At 48.7% G+C, this 14,843-nt stretch overlaps 1 protein-coding gene across 21 annotated transcripts in view; it reads left to right on the top strand.

Annotated features, from left to right (window-relative positions):
* Cux1 (cut like homeobox 1) overlaps positions 1–14,843 on the top strand; it is a 374,970-nt gene that overhangs the window by 274,615 nt on the left and 85,512 nt on the right. For all 21 annotated transcript variants that reach the window (XM_004840130.4, XM_021254464.2, XM_004840131.4 and 18 more), the window contains 2 exons: positions 3,120–3,168; positions 11,325–11,429. In XM_004840130.4, the coding sequence (XP_004840187.1) occupies positions 3,120–3,168; positions 11,325–11,429 (154 nt within the window). The remainder of the gene's footprint in view (positions 1–3,119; positions 3,169–11,324; positions 11,430–14,843) is intronic.

Below are 14,843 nucleotides of genomic sequence, written 5' to 3'. Positions count from 1 at the left end.
ACCCATGTGGGGACCTAAACACATGGACAAATAGCTGGCCTCAGAGAACAGCCCCTCTGAAAGACACATCCCCAAATACAACAATGTCTGTGATCTGAAGGGCCAGATGAGCTGTGAAAACAAGCCTGAGAAGCAAACTCCTAGAAACAAGGGAAGATATTAGCCAGGTAAAACAAAAACTAGGAATAATATGAAAATGAAGCAAGTGGAAAGAACAGGTGTGAATAGGTCAGTAAACTAAGAAACCAAAAAAAAAAAGATGACTTGGAGTGTGAGTACAGCTAACGACCAGTCATATTAAGTTAACCTTCCCAAAGGGTGGGGGATGTACCTCAGGGATGTCACACCTGCCTGGCAAGCACAAGGTCCCGAGTTCAATTCCCAGAACTGCAAAAAAAAAGAACCTTCCAGAGGAGAGCAGAACAGGATAAATCACAGAATATAAAAGAAAGGTTCAGTGATGTGTGGAGGACAGAAGTGGGTATGGCAACAATATCCAGGTAACAGGAGCTCCAAATGGAGCACATGAAATATTTGCATGAAGAGAAGTTAATTAGACAGAATTTAAGCAAGATGCAAGAGCGTGTTAACCACCAGTGTCCTCACCTAGGCTGGGCCATACCTTGCCCACCTTTTGACTTCTGCAGCCAGCCCTGCAGGTGCACCTGAGAGAGAAGTTAGGCATCATCAACACCCTTTCACCCTTTTCCCTGCAAATCTCTAAAATCTGTGGCACTGCCACATCTGTACATGGCCACCCAGCACCAGAAAACTTACAAGGTATCAGACATAGTCCAGGATCAAGTGAGTGAGAGAATGAATATGTCAGAGGTGGAAATTCACCATGTGTATCTGGACATTGTCAAATGCAAGATGAATTGTCTGATGAACATTCAAAACTGTGTTTAAAACTTGTGATTCTCCCTAAGAAAAATTTATAAACTTTGTGTTTTGTTTCATACCCAATGGAGTCCATACCATGTCCTTCATCCATACCATGTCCTTCATCCATAGCTTCAAGCCAGCAGCTTTCTATATGGACTGTGCTTCTCTTTCTCATTGTGTTTAATAAGACTCCCAACTCTAGCTGGGTGTGGTGGTGTACTCCTATAATCCCTGAACCCTGGGAAGCTGAGGCAGGAGGATTCTAAATTCAAGCCCAGCCTGGGCAATTTATCACTTAGTGAGACCCTGTCACAAAATTTTTAAAAAGGGCTGGGAATGTAGCTCAATGCAAAGGCCCTGAGTTCAGTCGCAGTACCAGAAGGAAGAAAAAAAAAAAGAACCTCAACTCTTTTAATGTTTTTTAACACTTTGTAGTTATTAGACTATGTTTGCACCGAAGTTTCTAAGATGTGATGTTGTTTGCTTGAGATGATACCGTGGAATGTTGGTAATTTAAGCCACCCTTGCACCCAGCACTTCACAGCAAGGGCCCTGCTGGGTTTTTATGTTAGAGACACTGCCTTCCCCATGAAATCCACCTAAAAATAGCCCCATTTAACTAGGCCATTGGATGGGCTGGTTCAGACCTTCCTCAGACCAGTCTGGAAGCCAGCTACTATTTCACACAGATACAGTGAGCATTAACCTGATCCCTCTGCATCTGTCACCCCAGGCAGACTACTGGGGAGTGACAAATCTCAGCAGGCAGCTAAGGCTAGAAAACCCCAGGCCACAACTGACCACATAGGGTCCTGAAGGCATGAAGTCCCACTCTTGGTGTTTGGTGTTGGTAGGTGAACCCCACATTCCTTGCACTGCAGGCCTGTGAAGTAGGTCTCAGGGGACAGAGCTCTCATAGTCAGGGCTGTCCAGGTGCCCTGGCCTGACCCAGAGAGCAGATCTGCTATCACTGGCAGGACAAGACACACTGGGGACTCTGGGCTCCAGCCCAATGCAAAATCCAGCAGATAGAGGGTCAAGCAGACACAGCTGGTCCTCAGAGAGCTCACTGTGTGTGGAGCATCAAGTGGAAACTGAAATCTGCCATGGAGAGCAAGGGCACTGTGCTGCTCCCTCAGACACACCCACGGGAGGGAAGGGCCAGGGAGGGTGGAGTAGGAGTGAATTGCCTGGTTTAGGGTGGGGCCTGGGTGGTTTAGGTTCTGCATGTGGTAGAGTCATTGGGCACAGGGCCATGGGCATAAGCAGTGGACAGAGCCTGGATGCCTATGGAGAAAAGCCACAAAGGACCAGCCCTGAGCCCCAGCCAGGTCCTGTGGGAACACTGGACCCTTTCTGGGGATGCAGACCATCTCAGCCTGCAGCCTGGTAGGGGCAACCACCAGGACCCATGTCAAACAGGTGGGGTGGGGACTCCCCAGCAGCTTGTTCTGGCCTACACAGTCTGGGACTGGCAGGCCCTTCTCAGTAGGACTCTGCTCTCCTCCCATGATGCATGTGCTCATGATGGAACCATGTATTTGCCTTTTAACACCTCAAGGAAGTACTTTCAAAAGTAACAAGTAAATAAGAACCTACAGGCTCCGCTTTTATGAGCAAGCCAGGTAGTCAGTGATCTCAGCCATTTACACTGCAGAATAGCACAGCCCCATCTGTGCCTATCTGTCCATCCCTATCTGCCCTCCTCCCCTCCAGCTGACCACCTGCTCTCATTGCCCTCTGTCCTGGCAAGGTCTTCACTGCCAAGACCCTTTTCCAGATTTAGCCTATCCTTGGCTCCTTTTCTTAACCTGAACCTGGCAAACTTCTGTTCATCCCTCAAAACCCAAATTGCCCCTTACTTCCTCTGAATCCTTCCTTGGCTTCCTCTCCTAAGGGGAATCATCTCCCCCTCCTCTGAGTGCTACTCAAGCCCTTGGCAGGATACTGTATTTTATCTTGTTTTGGCTCTGCTTCCCCAATAAGATTAGGAGCCCCTCCAGGACAGACCACCCTGCTCTCCAGACACAGAATGAAATGAGACCAGCAGACATACTGGCAATAGTGACCCCCCATGCATCTGCATGGCCCTTTTCTCACCCACCTTGGGGACCCAGCCTAATCCCTGTAAATATGGTTGTTTTGCCTCATTCTGTGCCAGAAAGCCTGTCTGCCCATACCCTCCACAACTCTGCCTTGCCAACTAACCTGCTCTCTCCCTCTCACCCTCACAGGGCCGACGAGATTGAAATGATCATGACGGACCTTGAAAGAGCAAACCAGGTAGGATATTCTGAGGCCTTTAAGCACAAAACTGCCCCAGCATGCCCACTTTGCTGTCACAGAAAATGCTCACTCCAAAGCAGGAGGCCAGTTATTCTTGGGGTTTTTATTTAACAGCTAGCAACATCAGTGCTTTTAATGGAATCCTAAGAAGTTCGAAGAAAACACAAAAAGGACTGCCATTATTTCCTTGGTGAAGTCTTCGATGTGGCCACAGCATTGTAGACATCCCGTGGTGGGCATCACTCTGAGGGGCTACTTTTCTCATCCTAACCCTCCGCCCTGTGGCATCCATCACACTGTGGAGGTGCCTGACAGAGTTGTTTTGTTTTGTTTTGTTGGTACCAGGGATCGAACTTAGTACCTTGCGCTTGTGAAGCAGGGGTGGTGCCACTGAGCTAAATACCTGGCCCCCAACAGAGTTCTTGATCTCCACCTCCTAGTGGTTATGGCCATTGGCTCTTAGGGGGCTCCAGGATGAGGACCCCTCTCACATGACAGTGGCAAGACATACTTTTCAGGAAATAGCCAGTATGTGGCACAGAACAGGCACATGGCACAGTATTGGTAGTGCTAAACAGTCAGGAAAGGATTTTGCTTTAGCACATGGCACTGCCGCCTGGGGAAGCAACCAGTCTCCTTGTGTGTTTTATTTACCAAGAGAAGCAGCCAGTGTTGATAGGTTCCTCAGCCCAGAAGGCCACAAACTGTGACGTCTGCCCATGCAGTTTTACAGCTGGTGGGCATAGGAACTGGGAAATTACAAGTGAGCATAGGGCCTGCTGGAAGAAAAATCCTTCCTGGTCTCTGCAGTCTCTGCCTGCCACCTTGCCAGAGTTCCATAGGCACTGCCCTTTGGGGACACTGCTCACCTAGACCTGGGGGTCTGTGTCTGTACTTGCCTGATAACACCCACCCAAACTCAGAAGCAGAAAAGTCAGCTTGTGCATAGGAATGACTACGAGCTAGTGGCTGTCTTTTCCTTCAGGAGACCTTTCTGGTCAGTGTTGGATCTTAGACCCACCCCCAGGATCCCAGGTTGGCCTGCAAGGGGTCCTCAGTAGACACGGGTGACCTGAACTACCTGAGGTCTCATTTGCAGCATTAGTTCCCTGAGTGCCAGTCAGTAGCTGGCGGTGCTGGGTTGCTGACCTTGTAGTTCATCTGTTCCAAATCTAGTTAGCCCTCACAGCAGACACCCTGAGGTCATTGTATTTAGGATTCCCATGTTACAGGTGGGGAAACTGAGGTCAGGGCTAGTCAGGTACAGAGCCAGGGCCAGAGCCCAAGTCTGGCTTTGGAGCCTGGGTTCTTGGCCATCACAGCCCAAAGCAAGGACACAGAACACCTTTCTGGTGGCCTCTCTTTCATGCAGCCTTATTTTCCAAGTACAGCAGTCACACCTCACTGCCAGGAAGCACCGCTCCTGCCAAGGTTTGTGAGTGGTTGTTCCCTTGTGTTTGCTAAACTGACGTGTAATAGCCACTTAGCCTTCACTCAGTCTGCTCTGTTCTACCTCATAGAGACCTGAGTCACAAGTGGCCACTAGAAGGACTGAACCTTTGTCACCTGATTGTATTTGCATCCCCTAGGCCAGTTCTGGGCATGCACACCCTCTGCTGGGCAAGCCCGGGTCTATTCAGCAGCTAGCCTGGGCCTTATGAGTGAAAGTGCACCATCAGGAACTGACTCCCAGGTTTTAGGGACAGACCTTAGGTGCCTAAGATGTTTGGCAGAATTGATGTCTTTCTCAGAGTGCTGAAGTCACTCTGGTAGATTAACGTGATATCAGGCAGGACTGTAGAGAAAGGTGCCAATTCCAGAGTGACACTTGGTTCAGGTTCTAACTCAGATTTCCTGGCTGTATGGCCTTGACCAGTCCCTTAACCTCTTAAATTACTTAATCCTTAAATATAAATAAAAGAAAAACAAAAGCTTGAGTACATTTTGCTAAGGGAGCTAAGCCAGCCACAAAGACATACACTGTGTGACTCCCCCTAGATGTAGTGTCCAGAGGAGTCAGGTTTGTGGAAGCACAGAGTCCAGTGGAGTCTACCAGGGCCAGGGAAGGAGGAGCAGGAGATGTTAAATGGGTTCGGGCATTCTGTTCTGCGGGTTAGAACATTACACGACAGTGTGGCTGGACTCGACACTACTAAATTGTACACATTTGTTAAGACGTTCAGTTTTATGTTGTATCTTACCACAGTTCAAAACTAAATATTTTCTGCAAGGAAGAGTGGGTGGGTGTGGTAACTAGTACTCCCGTTGCAGGATTGCTTTGAGGCCTGGAGGTAAAGCTGCCTAGGAAACCAGTAACTCCATAAATACATGTTAGTCCTGCAGCTGCTAAGGAAGCACAGACTTGTAGTGGGGAGGCTCGTGGAGGCCAGCAAACGCTGGCCGTGGGGAAGTGGGTAGTGTCCTTACCAACCACTGAGCCTCTGTTAATTGCCTCATATGACTGCATCAGGGGATGCATAAAGGAGGTAGTGATTCTGCTCTCCTGCAGCAGTTAGTCCATGCCAGGAAGCTCCGTTTTAGGCTAGAAGCCATGCTGTAAGGACAACGGTTCCCTGGAGTATGTTCAAAGGCCAGAGCCAGGACCCAACACAAAAGAAACTAGGCTTGGGGATGTTGCTGATCTTTGGGAAGCAGAGAGAAAAGGCAGCACAAGAATAATAATTTCAGCTAGGCATGATGGCACATACCTGTAATCCCAGGACTTAGGAGGCTGAGACAGGAGGATATAGCAAGTCTGTCTCCAAAACCCCAATTTTTTTTTTTTAATTATTATTGTTGTTGTTGTTGTTTCAGCAATTTAGGATGCTAAAAGATTGGGAACGGGATGGTTTTGGGTGGGGATCTTGTGATTTCTGTCCTTATAGCTCTCAAGGCCAACAAGAAGATGGGCAGGCTTTTTCTGAGACACACAAGAACCATGGCCAGGCACGGAGGCTGGCAGGAGGAATCAGCCTCCCAGTGTGGAAAAACTCCTTGGCCTGGCCCCCTCTGACAGTGCCACTCTGGAGGGATGAGCTCCCTGTCATCAGAGCTATGCTAGCAGATGTGGTTCAACCCTCGACAGGAGTATGAACTGGGGACTGAGGCACGGAGTGGACAGGAGGAATTGAACCAGATAACATGGCAGGTCCCTTCTCACTCTGATGTCTAGGATTTTATGAGAATGTAGATGAACTCACTTGTACAAGAAAACATCCAAGTAGGAAAGATACAAGCCCCACAATGTTGAAGGGATTATCCCTGGGGAAAGACAAGTAGAAAGGAAGTGAAATTTTTAAAGGAAAGCCAAAGGTGGCAATGCTGGCCTAGGCCTTAAATTTGGAGGAAAGCTCCCGGGTGGTGGGCAAGAGGAGGACCTGGACCCAAGTCACCAGAAGAGCTGGCATGTGGATTGACAGGCAGGTCTGGCAGGCTGGGAGAGAGACCACAGCCTGAGAGCAGTGTGGGGATTGCGGGCAGGAGGAAGACTCCAGATTTCTGATCTAGGGGGATACCCTGGCTAAACCTGAGTGACAGGACAGGGAAAGCCAGCAGGGCCTGGAGGCCACTGGCCCCACTCCAAGTGAAGCCACACACCATCTGTACCAGCTGCCTCCCCATCAGGGAGACCCCCCCCAGAAGGAGCAGTTTCTTAGTTCATTGACATGGCACAGGATTTTTGCATAAGATTTAAAGTCAGGTTCTACTGAGTCTGGTAGCCCTGTTGTATTGCTGGGTGCTTGTGTTTTTCATAGGGAGCAGCAGAAGAGCAGGCAGCAGCTGTCAGTTAAGTAGGAGTGACTTTGAGACCTGTTTGTTCAGGCTCGAGATACTTGCATGAAATATTCACTATCTTGGTGACCATAAAAGCTCAGAACTTTTGAGACTTCGTGACAGAAAGAAGCCATACCCAGGGGCTTCCCTGTCCCTGCAGCCCCTCCTCCAGTTGTGAGTTGAGTTACCCAAAGCCAGGATAACAGAGACCAGGAGAAAGTCATTTCAGCCCGCTATCCTGTTAACCTCCATGATTTTTATGGCATGAGACTGCCCTAATGGAAGATCCTTTAGGCTGAGGTTGGGGTTAGAAATCACAATTTAACCTCACAGAGGAGAAGGAACCAATCACAGAAAGAAAAACAAAGACTTGCTAGACTTGTGTGTGGTTATTTGGCCATGGTTTTTGTGTCTTGACAGGGAGTTGGGACCATGAAGCTGGAATCCCAGTTGAGGCATTTACAACTACATTGACTCAGCAAATCCCTGATCCCCCAGTGCCAGGGTTTCCCCATCCGCAGTGCAAGGGCAAAGCTGCTTTCACGCCTTGTTCATCCACCAAGTCTTTTGGGGTACCTACTCTGAGCAGGGCTTGGCTGCCAGTAGCTCAACTCTGCCTGCACCTGAAGCCAACCTGCTTCGTACAGAGTCACTAAAAGGGTTCCTTCTGACAGTCTGTACAGTCTGGTTATATGGAGTGGGGGTGGGGGGCTTAACTCATCACCAGCTCATAGGGCTGGCTTGTCACTGGAGGAGGTAACTCAACACCTGTCTCCCGGAGCCTGATTTTTAACTGCCACACATAGAGAGAGGACAAGAGGACAAATCTTGCACCAAGAAGGGTAGAAGAAGGCTCTGAACACCACCACTACCACCATATAAAATCAGTGAATTGAGGCTCTTGAAAGAGGAAGCTCCCGGCACTGAGGGAGGCTGAGGCAGAAGCATTGCCAAGTTTGAGTCCCATCTGGGCAACTTAGCAAGGTACTGTCTCAAAAAATAAAAAAGGCTGGAGATGAAGCTCAGTGGTAGAGCACCCCTGGCTATCGACATCCTGTGTCACAATTTCACGTGTGCTCCTAGGATGGGATTGGGGAAGCATCCTCTCTGCCCTTTCTGAGGCCCTCAGAAACCCTCAGGGTCAGAGAGACAGGGCATCCCTGTGGACCTTCTTCTAGGATGAGGTAACTGTATAGGGCCACAGTTCCGGCTGCCCTTCTCTGAATCACACCATGACCTGTGATAAACCAGGAGCAGAAGCTCCCTTGTGACTTTGGGGTTGGTCAGCATTGCATGGTGGGAATCATCACTGCCATTTGCTGGCCTGACTCTAAGAAGAAAAATTCTTGAATCAAGGTGTCACTAGCTGCTTCCTGCCCTCCAGGTAACAGTGGCCGGCAGGGGAGGTTAACCTGCAGACCAGCTTGCAGTCTCTAGTAATAACTTCCCCTTAAAAAGTTGTTCCTTTCAAGATAAGGAAATTAAGGGCCCTGGAAGCAGCACGTGCCTTGAGAGTTTACAGGACATTGCCACCATCCTGCAGGTACAGCTGGTGCTCGGCTCCTACAACCTCACTGGCTCTCAGCTATCTTGCAGGATGGCAGAGTTGCCACCAGAATGCTGTCCCCTGGGTAAAGCATTTGCTCTCATTTCTTAGGAGAAGACAGAAAGCAGGAGTCTCGGGAAAGCCTGAGGTGCTGCTCTCCTGTGGGGCAGCCACAAAGTTGTCATGAGGGCTGCCCCAACCTACCACTCAGGGAGTGTGGCCCATGTCGCCCTGGCTTTGCCTCTGCAGAGGGCTGTCTGCAAGCACAAGGAGCCGGTGTCTCCCAACAGCTGCAGCTCTGCCTGGGGTCAGATCTAGAATCACAACTGCAGCTGGTCAAGTTGTGGTCTTCAGAAAGAGGCGAGAACCTCAAAACAGGTGGGGCCAACCTGGCTCAGCAGCCCTCTTTCTGCCCCAGCTGCCAACGACAAGCTAAATTTAGTTATCAGCTGCAGAAACACATCTATCCCAGCTGCACATCAGTGTCTGTTTCCCTGTCCCCTGCTCCCTTTTTTTGAACTTCTCTAACTTTTAATTTTTCTGGTTTATGCCTGTTTAACTGCACAAACCGACTCAATTCTTTGTTGATGGGTTGTTGGTGCTTTGTTTTGTTTTTAAATATACTCAGGCTAGGGTCAGGGATTTAGCTCAGTGGCACCGTGTCTGCCTCACAAGAGCAAAGTCCTGAGTTCTATCCCCGGTACCACAAAAAATAATAATATTAAATAAATAAACTCAGGCTCTAAATCCTAAATAAACATCAAAAAGTTGCACTAAAGTAAACAAGCCAGATGTAATAAAATGCAATGACTACCAAGAGATAGGACAAGAACAACTCTGTACATGAACTTGGGGACTGAATGCAAGTACACTCTGGGGACATTGAGGTAGATCTCTATTCTGGGTGTTCTCTGCCTTTGATAAGATGGCACTCTGCCCTCCGGAGATCCCCACAGGCTCCTAGGGATACCTCATGAACTTGCCACCTGAGCTCTGGTTGTTCTGGAGTACTTCAGAGCCAGTGTGACATGTCAGAGTGGTGATGCCACCTGTTGGCTGCTACCGTGACAGCTTCTCCAACAGACACAGAAATATTTTTCCTAGTCAGAGAGACTAGGAAATATGTCACAATACACTTCATTCCTGGCAGAGTCGTGGGGATTGTTGTACCCAGGGGTTTAGCTGACTAGCAAGGGAAGAATATACTTTTCAGTCATTTGTCATGACTATCAGAAAAACTTGGAAATAAACTAAAGGAGGTCTTTTTTGTCAAAAATTTTCCTGCAACCCTAATAGTTGAGCAGTTAGCATGAACCAGAAATTACTCTTGCCATCCTCACCGCACTGTTCTCATTGCCAGCTTTCCTGACAGCTGGTTCTAGATTCCATTTGGAGCAGAGACTCTGGGACAAGCTCCTTGGAAATACACGGGCTGTCCGGGCACCTCATGAATTAGGCTTAGTGACATTCCAGAGCTCCTGGGAAGCAGGGCAGGTGGGCACCAGCCTCTTCCTGGGCAGGCCCACCTGCCCTTGAGGAGATCCTAGTTTGTGTATGTGCAGAGCAGACAGATCTAATGGGGCTGTCACTGCCACCAAATCACTTAAAGCTGCCAAAACCCCTTCCTCGGTGAGTACCAGGGCAAACTAACTGCTTGTTTCTGTGAGTTCTTTTTTAGCAATTAGTAGACACCATCAGCTGTCGCACCACAAAATAAGAAAACACACAAAACAGCCCTGCCCTCCCAGACTCATCTCATTAATCTTTTCTGTTAGCAGATTATAATTTTTAAAATATACAAAAAAGTAGCATGTCACCATCCATCCCCATGTCAAAAGTCATTTACTGCCATTTCCTACCTGCCTTAGAGTTCAGTCCCAGTAATAATTGTAAAACCAGGACAAGGCCCATTGACAAACATCCTTTGGCACCAGTTATGTATACTGGGAACCTCTGTGGCTATGCATCCTTACCAGGCCTCTGAGAAGGACAAGGTCCCCATTTTACAGATGAATAGGTGAAGGTACAGAAAGCCTAGATAGCTGGCCCTGGTTCCTCTGTTCCCAGATGCCCTTTCACGTTGCAAGCACTGGAGTGACTGTCTTCATTCAGTGGGAAGTCTGGGTTTGAAGTGGCTATAGCTTCCTCATCCAGGAATTACAGGCAGATGGTGAGAGGTTCCAGTCATTTCTGCTCAGCCCCTAGAGCTGGCCTGAGTCACCCACACACCTTGGCCACAAATTGACCTGGCTGGCTGAATATGACAGTGTCAACATTCAAAAATGTTGCCTGGGGAAGGGTTAAACATGCTGAAATAAGCCTGGCCCTTACAAAAGAAAGTGGCATTTACACCCCATCCGTTTATGGAAATGTTGCTGGAGGAAAACAACCACAACATTGTGCCCGTTTTTAGGGAGAGAACAGCCAAAGTGTCTTTAATTCACTGTTTACCCGTGAGAATTACTCCCAGGAGTAATCCTGCAATAAAATCTTCTCGGTCTATGAGAATAGAAAGAAATTGAATCAGAAGACTCTATTTCCACTGGTATTTATTCAGTCTGGGAAATTCAGTGGGCCGGAGCATTAGTATCAGCAGGGGATTCCTTGCTCCTAGCGTTAAATTACTGTCATAATCGCTCAATTATTTCTTCCTTGTACTGTTTAAAATAAAAATCCATCACATTCTATGTTTTTTTTCAAGCATTTATTAGGTTGAGTGTTTAGGAAAATCAATTATAGTCAGTCAGGCATGAATTGATGAATGTTCTTGTAATAATTGTCAGTTGTTAAACCAAATGTACTTTCTCTCTTCACCCCTTTTCATTTCCTTCAGAGGGCAGAGGTGGCACAGAGAGAGGCAGAGACCTTAAGGGAGCAGCTCTCGTCAGCCAACCACTCCCTCCAGCTGGCCTCACAGATCCAGAAGGCGCCGGATGTGGTGGGTAGCTCAGGCCTACAGGGCATCTGTACCCTCATGTTATTGCCATTTTCTGCTTTAAGGTTTTAATGCTGCTTTCTGGAATACCATTTTAACCAGTGCTGCTTGCTTAGTGAGGAAAGCATTCAACAACTTGGGGCTGCAACACGGTAAAACAGAAGGAAGGGTTTTGCCCTATGATTGGTGTGAGAGTGCCTTGTGCCAAGGTGGAGGCCAGGGAAACATGCTCGCATGCAGAGGACACCTTCCCAGCTGGGCCTGAAGATGACTGCTAGTTGGGAGGAGGAGGACTGAAACAGGAGCCACCCCAGAATTCCTCAGGAAAGTAGAGCATTTGCTGTACTCCTGGATGTGTCCCTTCAGAGGAGAGGAACAGTCTGCAGTGAGCTGGGAACACAGAGGGCATGCCATGCATGACAGCCAAACTACTGCAATCTGCCCTACACATGAGCATCCCTGAAGAACAAGGACTTTTGCCACCTGACTTCTGAAGTTAACAAAAATAGCTTATAGCCAGACCTTCCCCAGTGTGATCAAGGTAGCTTTAAACAACTAGTTCCTAGACCACTTGATGCTGTGCAGTGACATGGAGCAACGTGGTATACAAGGCCCTGGGCAGAAATCGGGGTTCAAACACAGCTCTACGTGTCTCAACTCAAGCAGGTAGCTCATCTTCCTGGGTCACAGTTCCTCCATCTGTAGAAAGGAATTGCATGGGGTTTCAGGAAGTTATGAGCACATTGTGTAGCACAGGCCTGGTGCATAATGAATAGCAGCTTCCCTTCCTGTAGCTGGCACGATCCCCCTGGCCACCTCAGTTTCCCTCAGTGTAAAATAAAGGTTAAATGAGCCTAACTAGGGTCCCTTTAGCTCTAACAGGCTCTCATGAGTCCCTGACAGTTGTAGGTGTCCTTTAACTTGAGACTCAGGCCGTCTGCTGCAGGCCTGGCTTATAGGGGACAGTGTGAGTGACAAGGAACAAGACAAGGCCCTTTGCAGGAGAGTACAATCTCATCAGGAAAACTTACTGTGGTGATAACTTCATCTGTTACTTTAACGTCCATTAGTCCACCTTGTCCCTGAAACAGGTATTATATTTCTTTTGTAGATGAGTAGACCGAGCCCCGTGAATGTGAGTACCTGGCCCAGACAGAGCACAGGCAGGCAGTGGCAGAGCCAGGACTAAGCTGGGGCCTCAGATCCCTCAGCCTGGGGTTTTTAAGTGATTTCCAGGAGTGAACATGGAGCCAAGTGTCTTGTGATAGGACCTCCTTCAAGAATAGATTTTAACCACCCGTGGTCCATACCTATAATCTTAGCATGCAGGAGGCTGAGGCAAGAGAATTAAGAGTAGCCCAACCTGGGCTACATAGCCAGACCCTATCTCAAAAACTGAAAAGAACAGATTTTAGGTTTTTTTCTTTCTTTCTTTACCATTAAGTATAGGGTTTAAATATTTTGGATAGAGAGAACAGGTTTTCATTTAAGGGGCCAACGCACCCTTTATACTCAGCCCTTTCAGTACTTATAACTGAAATGACCCCTCAGCTCTGTTCTCATCCCCTCATCTAAGCTTAGGTGCCCTGAATACAGGCCAGGGCTGGGGCCAACAGTGTCTCCTCCTCTTTGGGCACCATAGGTCCCGGGGAGGAAGCTGTCCATTCTTATGCTTTTAACAGAGCTCCTGAGCTAAATGTTTGGATTGAAAAAAATTCTGGCCCCATCCTGGCCTGCAACAACCCAAACATTTCAGCAGGAAATGAGTGTTTTTGCAGGTAGAGTCGGTTGTGGGTCTTGGGGGGTTACACACTTCATCAGAGGCTAAGTGCTGTGTTTGCCTGGCACCGCTGCCGTCTTCCCACAGCCACCTGGGACTCACTGGCAGTGCTTCCCCACATAGCTGCAAGCGCCAGCTCCCACCAGCAGAGAAACCAGGCCAGTGGAAAAGTGGGCTATTGGGCTTGGCTGGCAGAACTCAGCCGAGAAACAGTAGAGTCCATAGATATAGCAAAAGCCCTAGTCCATCCATTGGGTGTCTCAATGGAATCTCAATTCTAGAAGGCAAGTGGTCACTCAGCAAGCTCCTGCTCAGGGTACAGCTGTGCAGAGCTTTCCATGGTGAGTTTGTTCCTGCCTCTGACAGCATAGTCGTTACAGGGAAGTTTTGTTATTACCATGATTTCATAGGTAAGAAAACCAAGGCTCAGAGGAATTGAGTAACTTGCCACAGGTCACACAGCTAGAAACCCATCAAGTCAGATTGTGAACCTCAGCTTGTCTGCTCTACAGGCCTCTCTCCCCTTCAGCACTCCACTACTTCTCTGTAGCAGCCAGTGAGCCAGGATCTGCAAAGGCCCTCGTGGGTATGTGCAGAGCAGACCAGCTCAGGGCTGTGGCCCACTGGCCCTGCCTCCTTCAGAGCTCAGAGCAACCATAATACCAAGAAACAGACCATGCATCTTTCCCATGGTGGGGCAGGAACAGAAGTATAATAAGGGAGAGAAGTAAAGCCAGGTTCCCACTCCCTCATCTCACCCTCAGTACAAGAAATAAACCTGGAAGAGTACCAGACTCCAGCTAGTCCCATCCTCAGCTAGGTCCTGGTTCACTGTCACCAGCATGTTTTGATTGAAATACCCTGGGCTAAGTGCAGCTCCCACTTCTCATTCATGCTCAACCTAGAAGTGGCTGCAGGACACAAGATAATGTGCTCATGTGATGGGGGGGTTCCATGTTCTGTTCTCTGAAGGGGTACTAAGGAGACAGGCAAGCATTGCAGAATGGTTCCCACCAGTAGGTCTCAGGACAAGAAGGCAGATGAGCTCAAAGGGACAAAACGTGATAGAACACCACACCAGGGACTTTCCCTTTGGGGGCTTACTCCACCTCCACCTGAAACCCCTACAATTTTTACAGTATTTTTAAACTCTGCTAAGCATCTCGCATGTCCTCTACCAACTCCTGAGCCACCAGGGCCCACAGGGCATGTATGAGCCGAAGCCTGGGGATTTCCATGCCGGACAGACTTGAAGGCCATCTTCCCCAGCGGTGGTAGCACAGGGCCATGTTGTCATGTCACACACACACACATCCAGAACATCATCCTGACTCTCAGCCTCATTGGAATCATGATGGGGCTGGACCTTTCCTCAGCCCCGTCCCCCACTCCAAGTTCCTGCCTCCAGGTAAGGCCCAGAATCTGGCCTTCTTCTAGAGCTCCACAGGATTCTGATGCCACCAGGTAGAACCTGGGACAGATGAGGGGCAGCACCTCTCGGTCATGAGCCCAGTGGCACCTTAACTGCCTGACACCCACCCACTAAAGTTTTTGAGACTGCCTCTTCCTCTCCTTGTTCACACTGCCACACAGGTGATGGCAGTGTCTCTCCCAGCCTGCCTACTCTGCACTGAGAG

Source organism: Heterocephalus glaber, unplaced genomic scaffold (assembly GCF_053883595.1).
Source record: "Heterocephalus glaber isolate CG9 unplaced genomic scaffold, H.glaber_assembly_v1.0 deba00001610, whole genome shotgun sequence".
Lineage (NCBI taxonomy): Eukaryota > Metazoa > Chordata > Mammalia > Rodentia > Bathyergidae > Heterocephalus > Heterocephalus glaber.
Note: the sequence above shows the minus strand (reverse complement) of the source record. Positions and strands in the feature narration are given on the sequence as shown.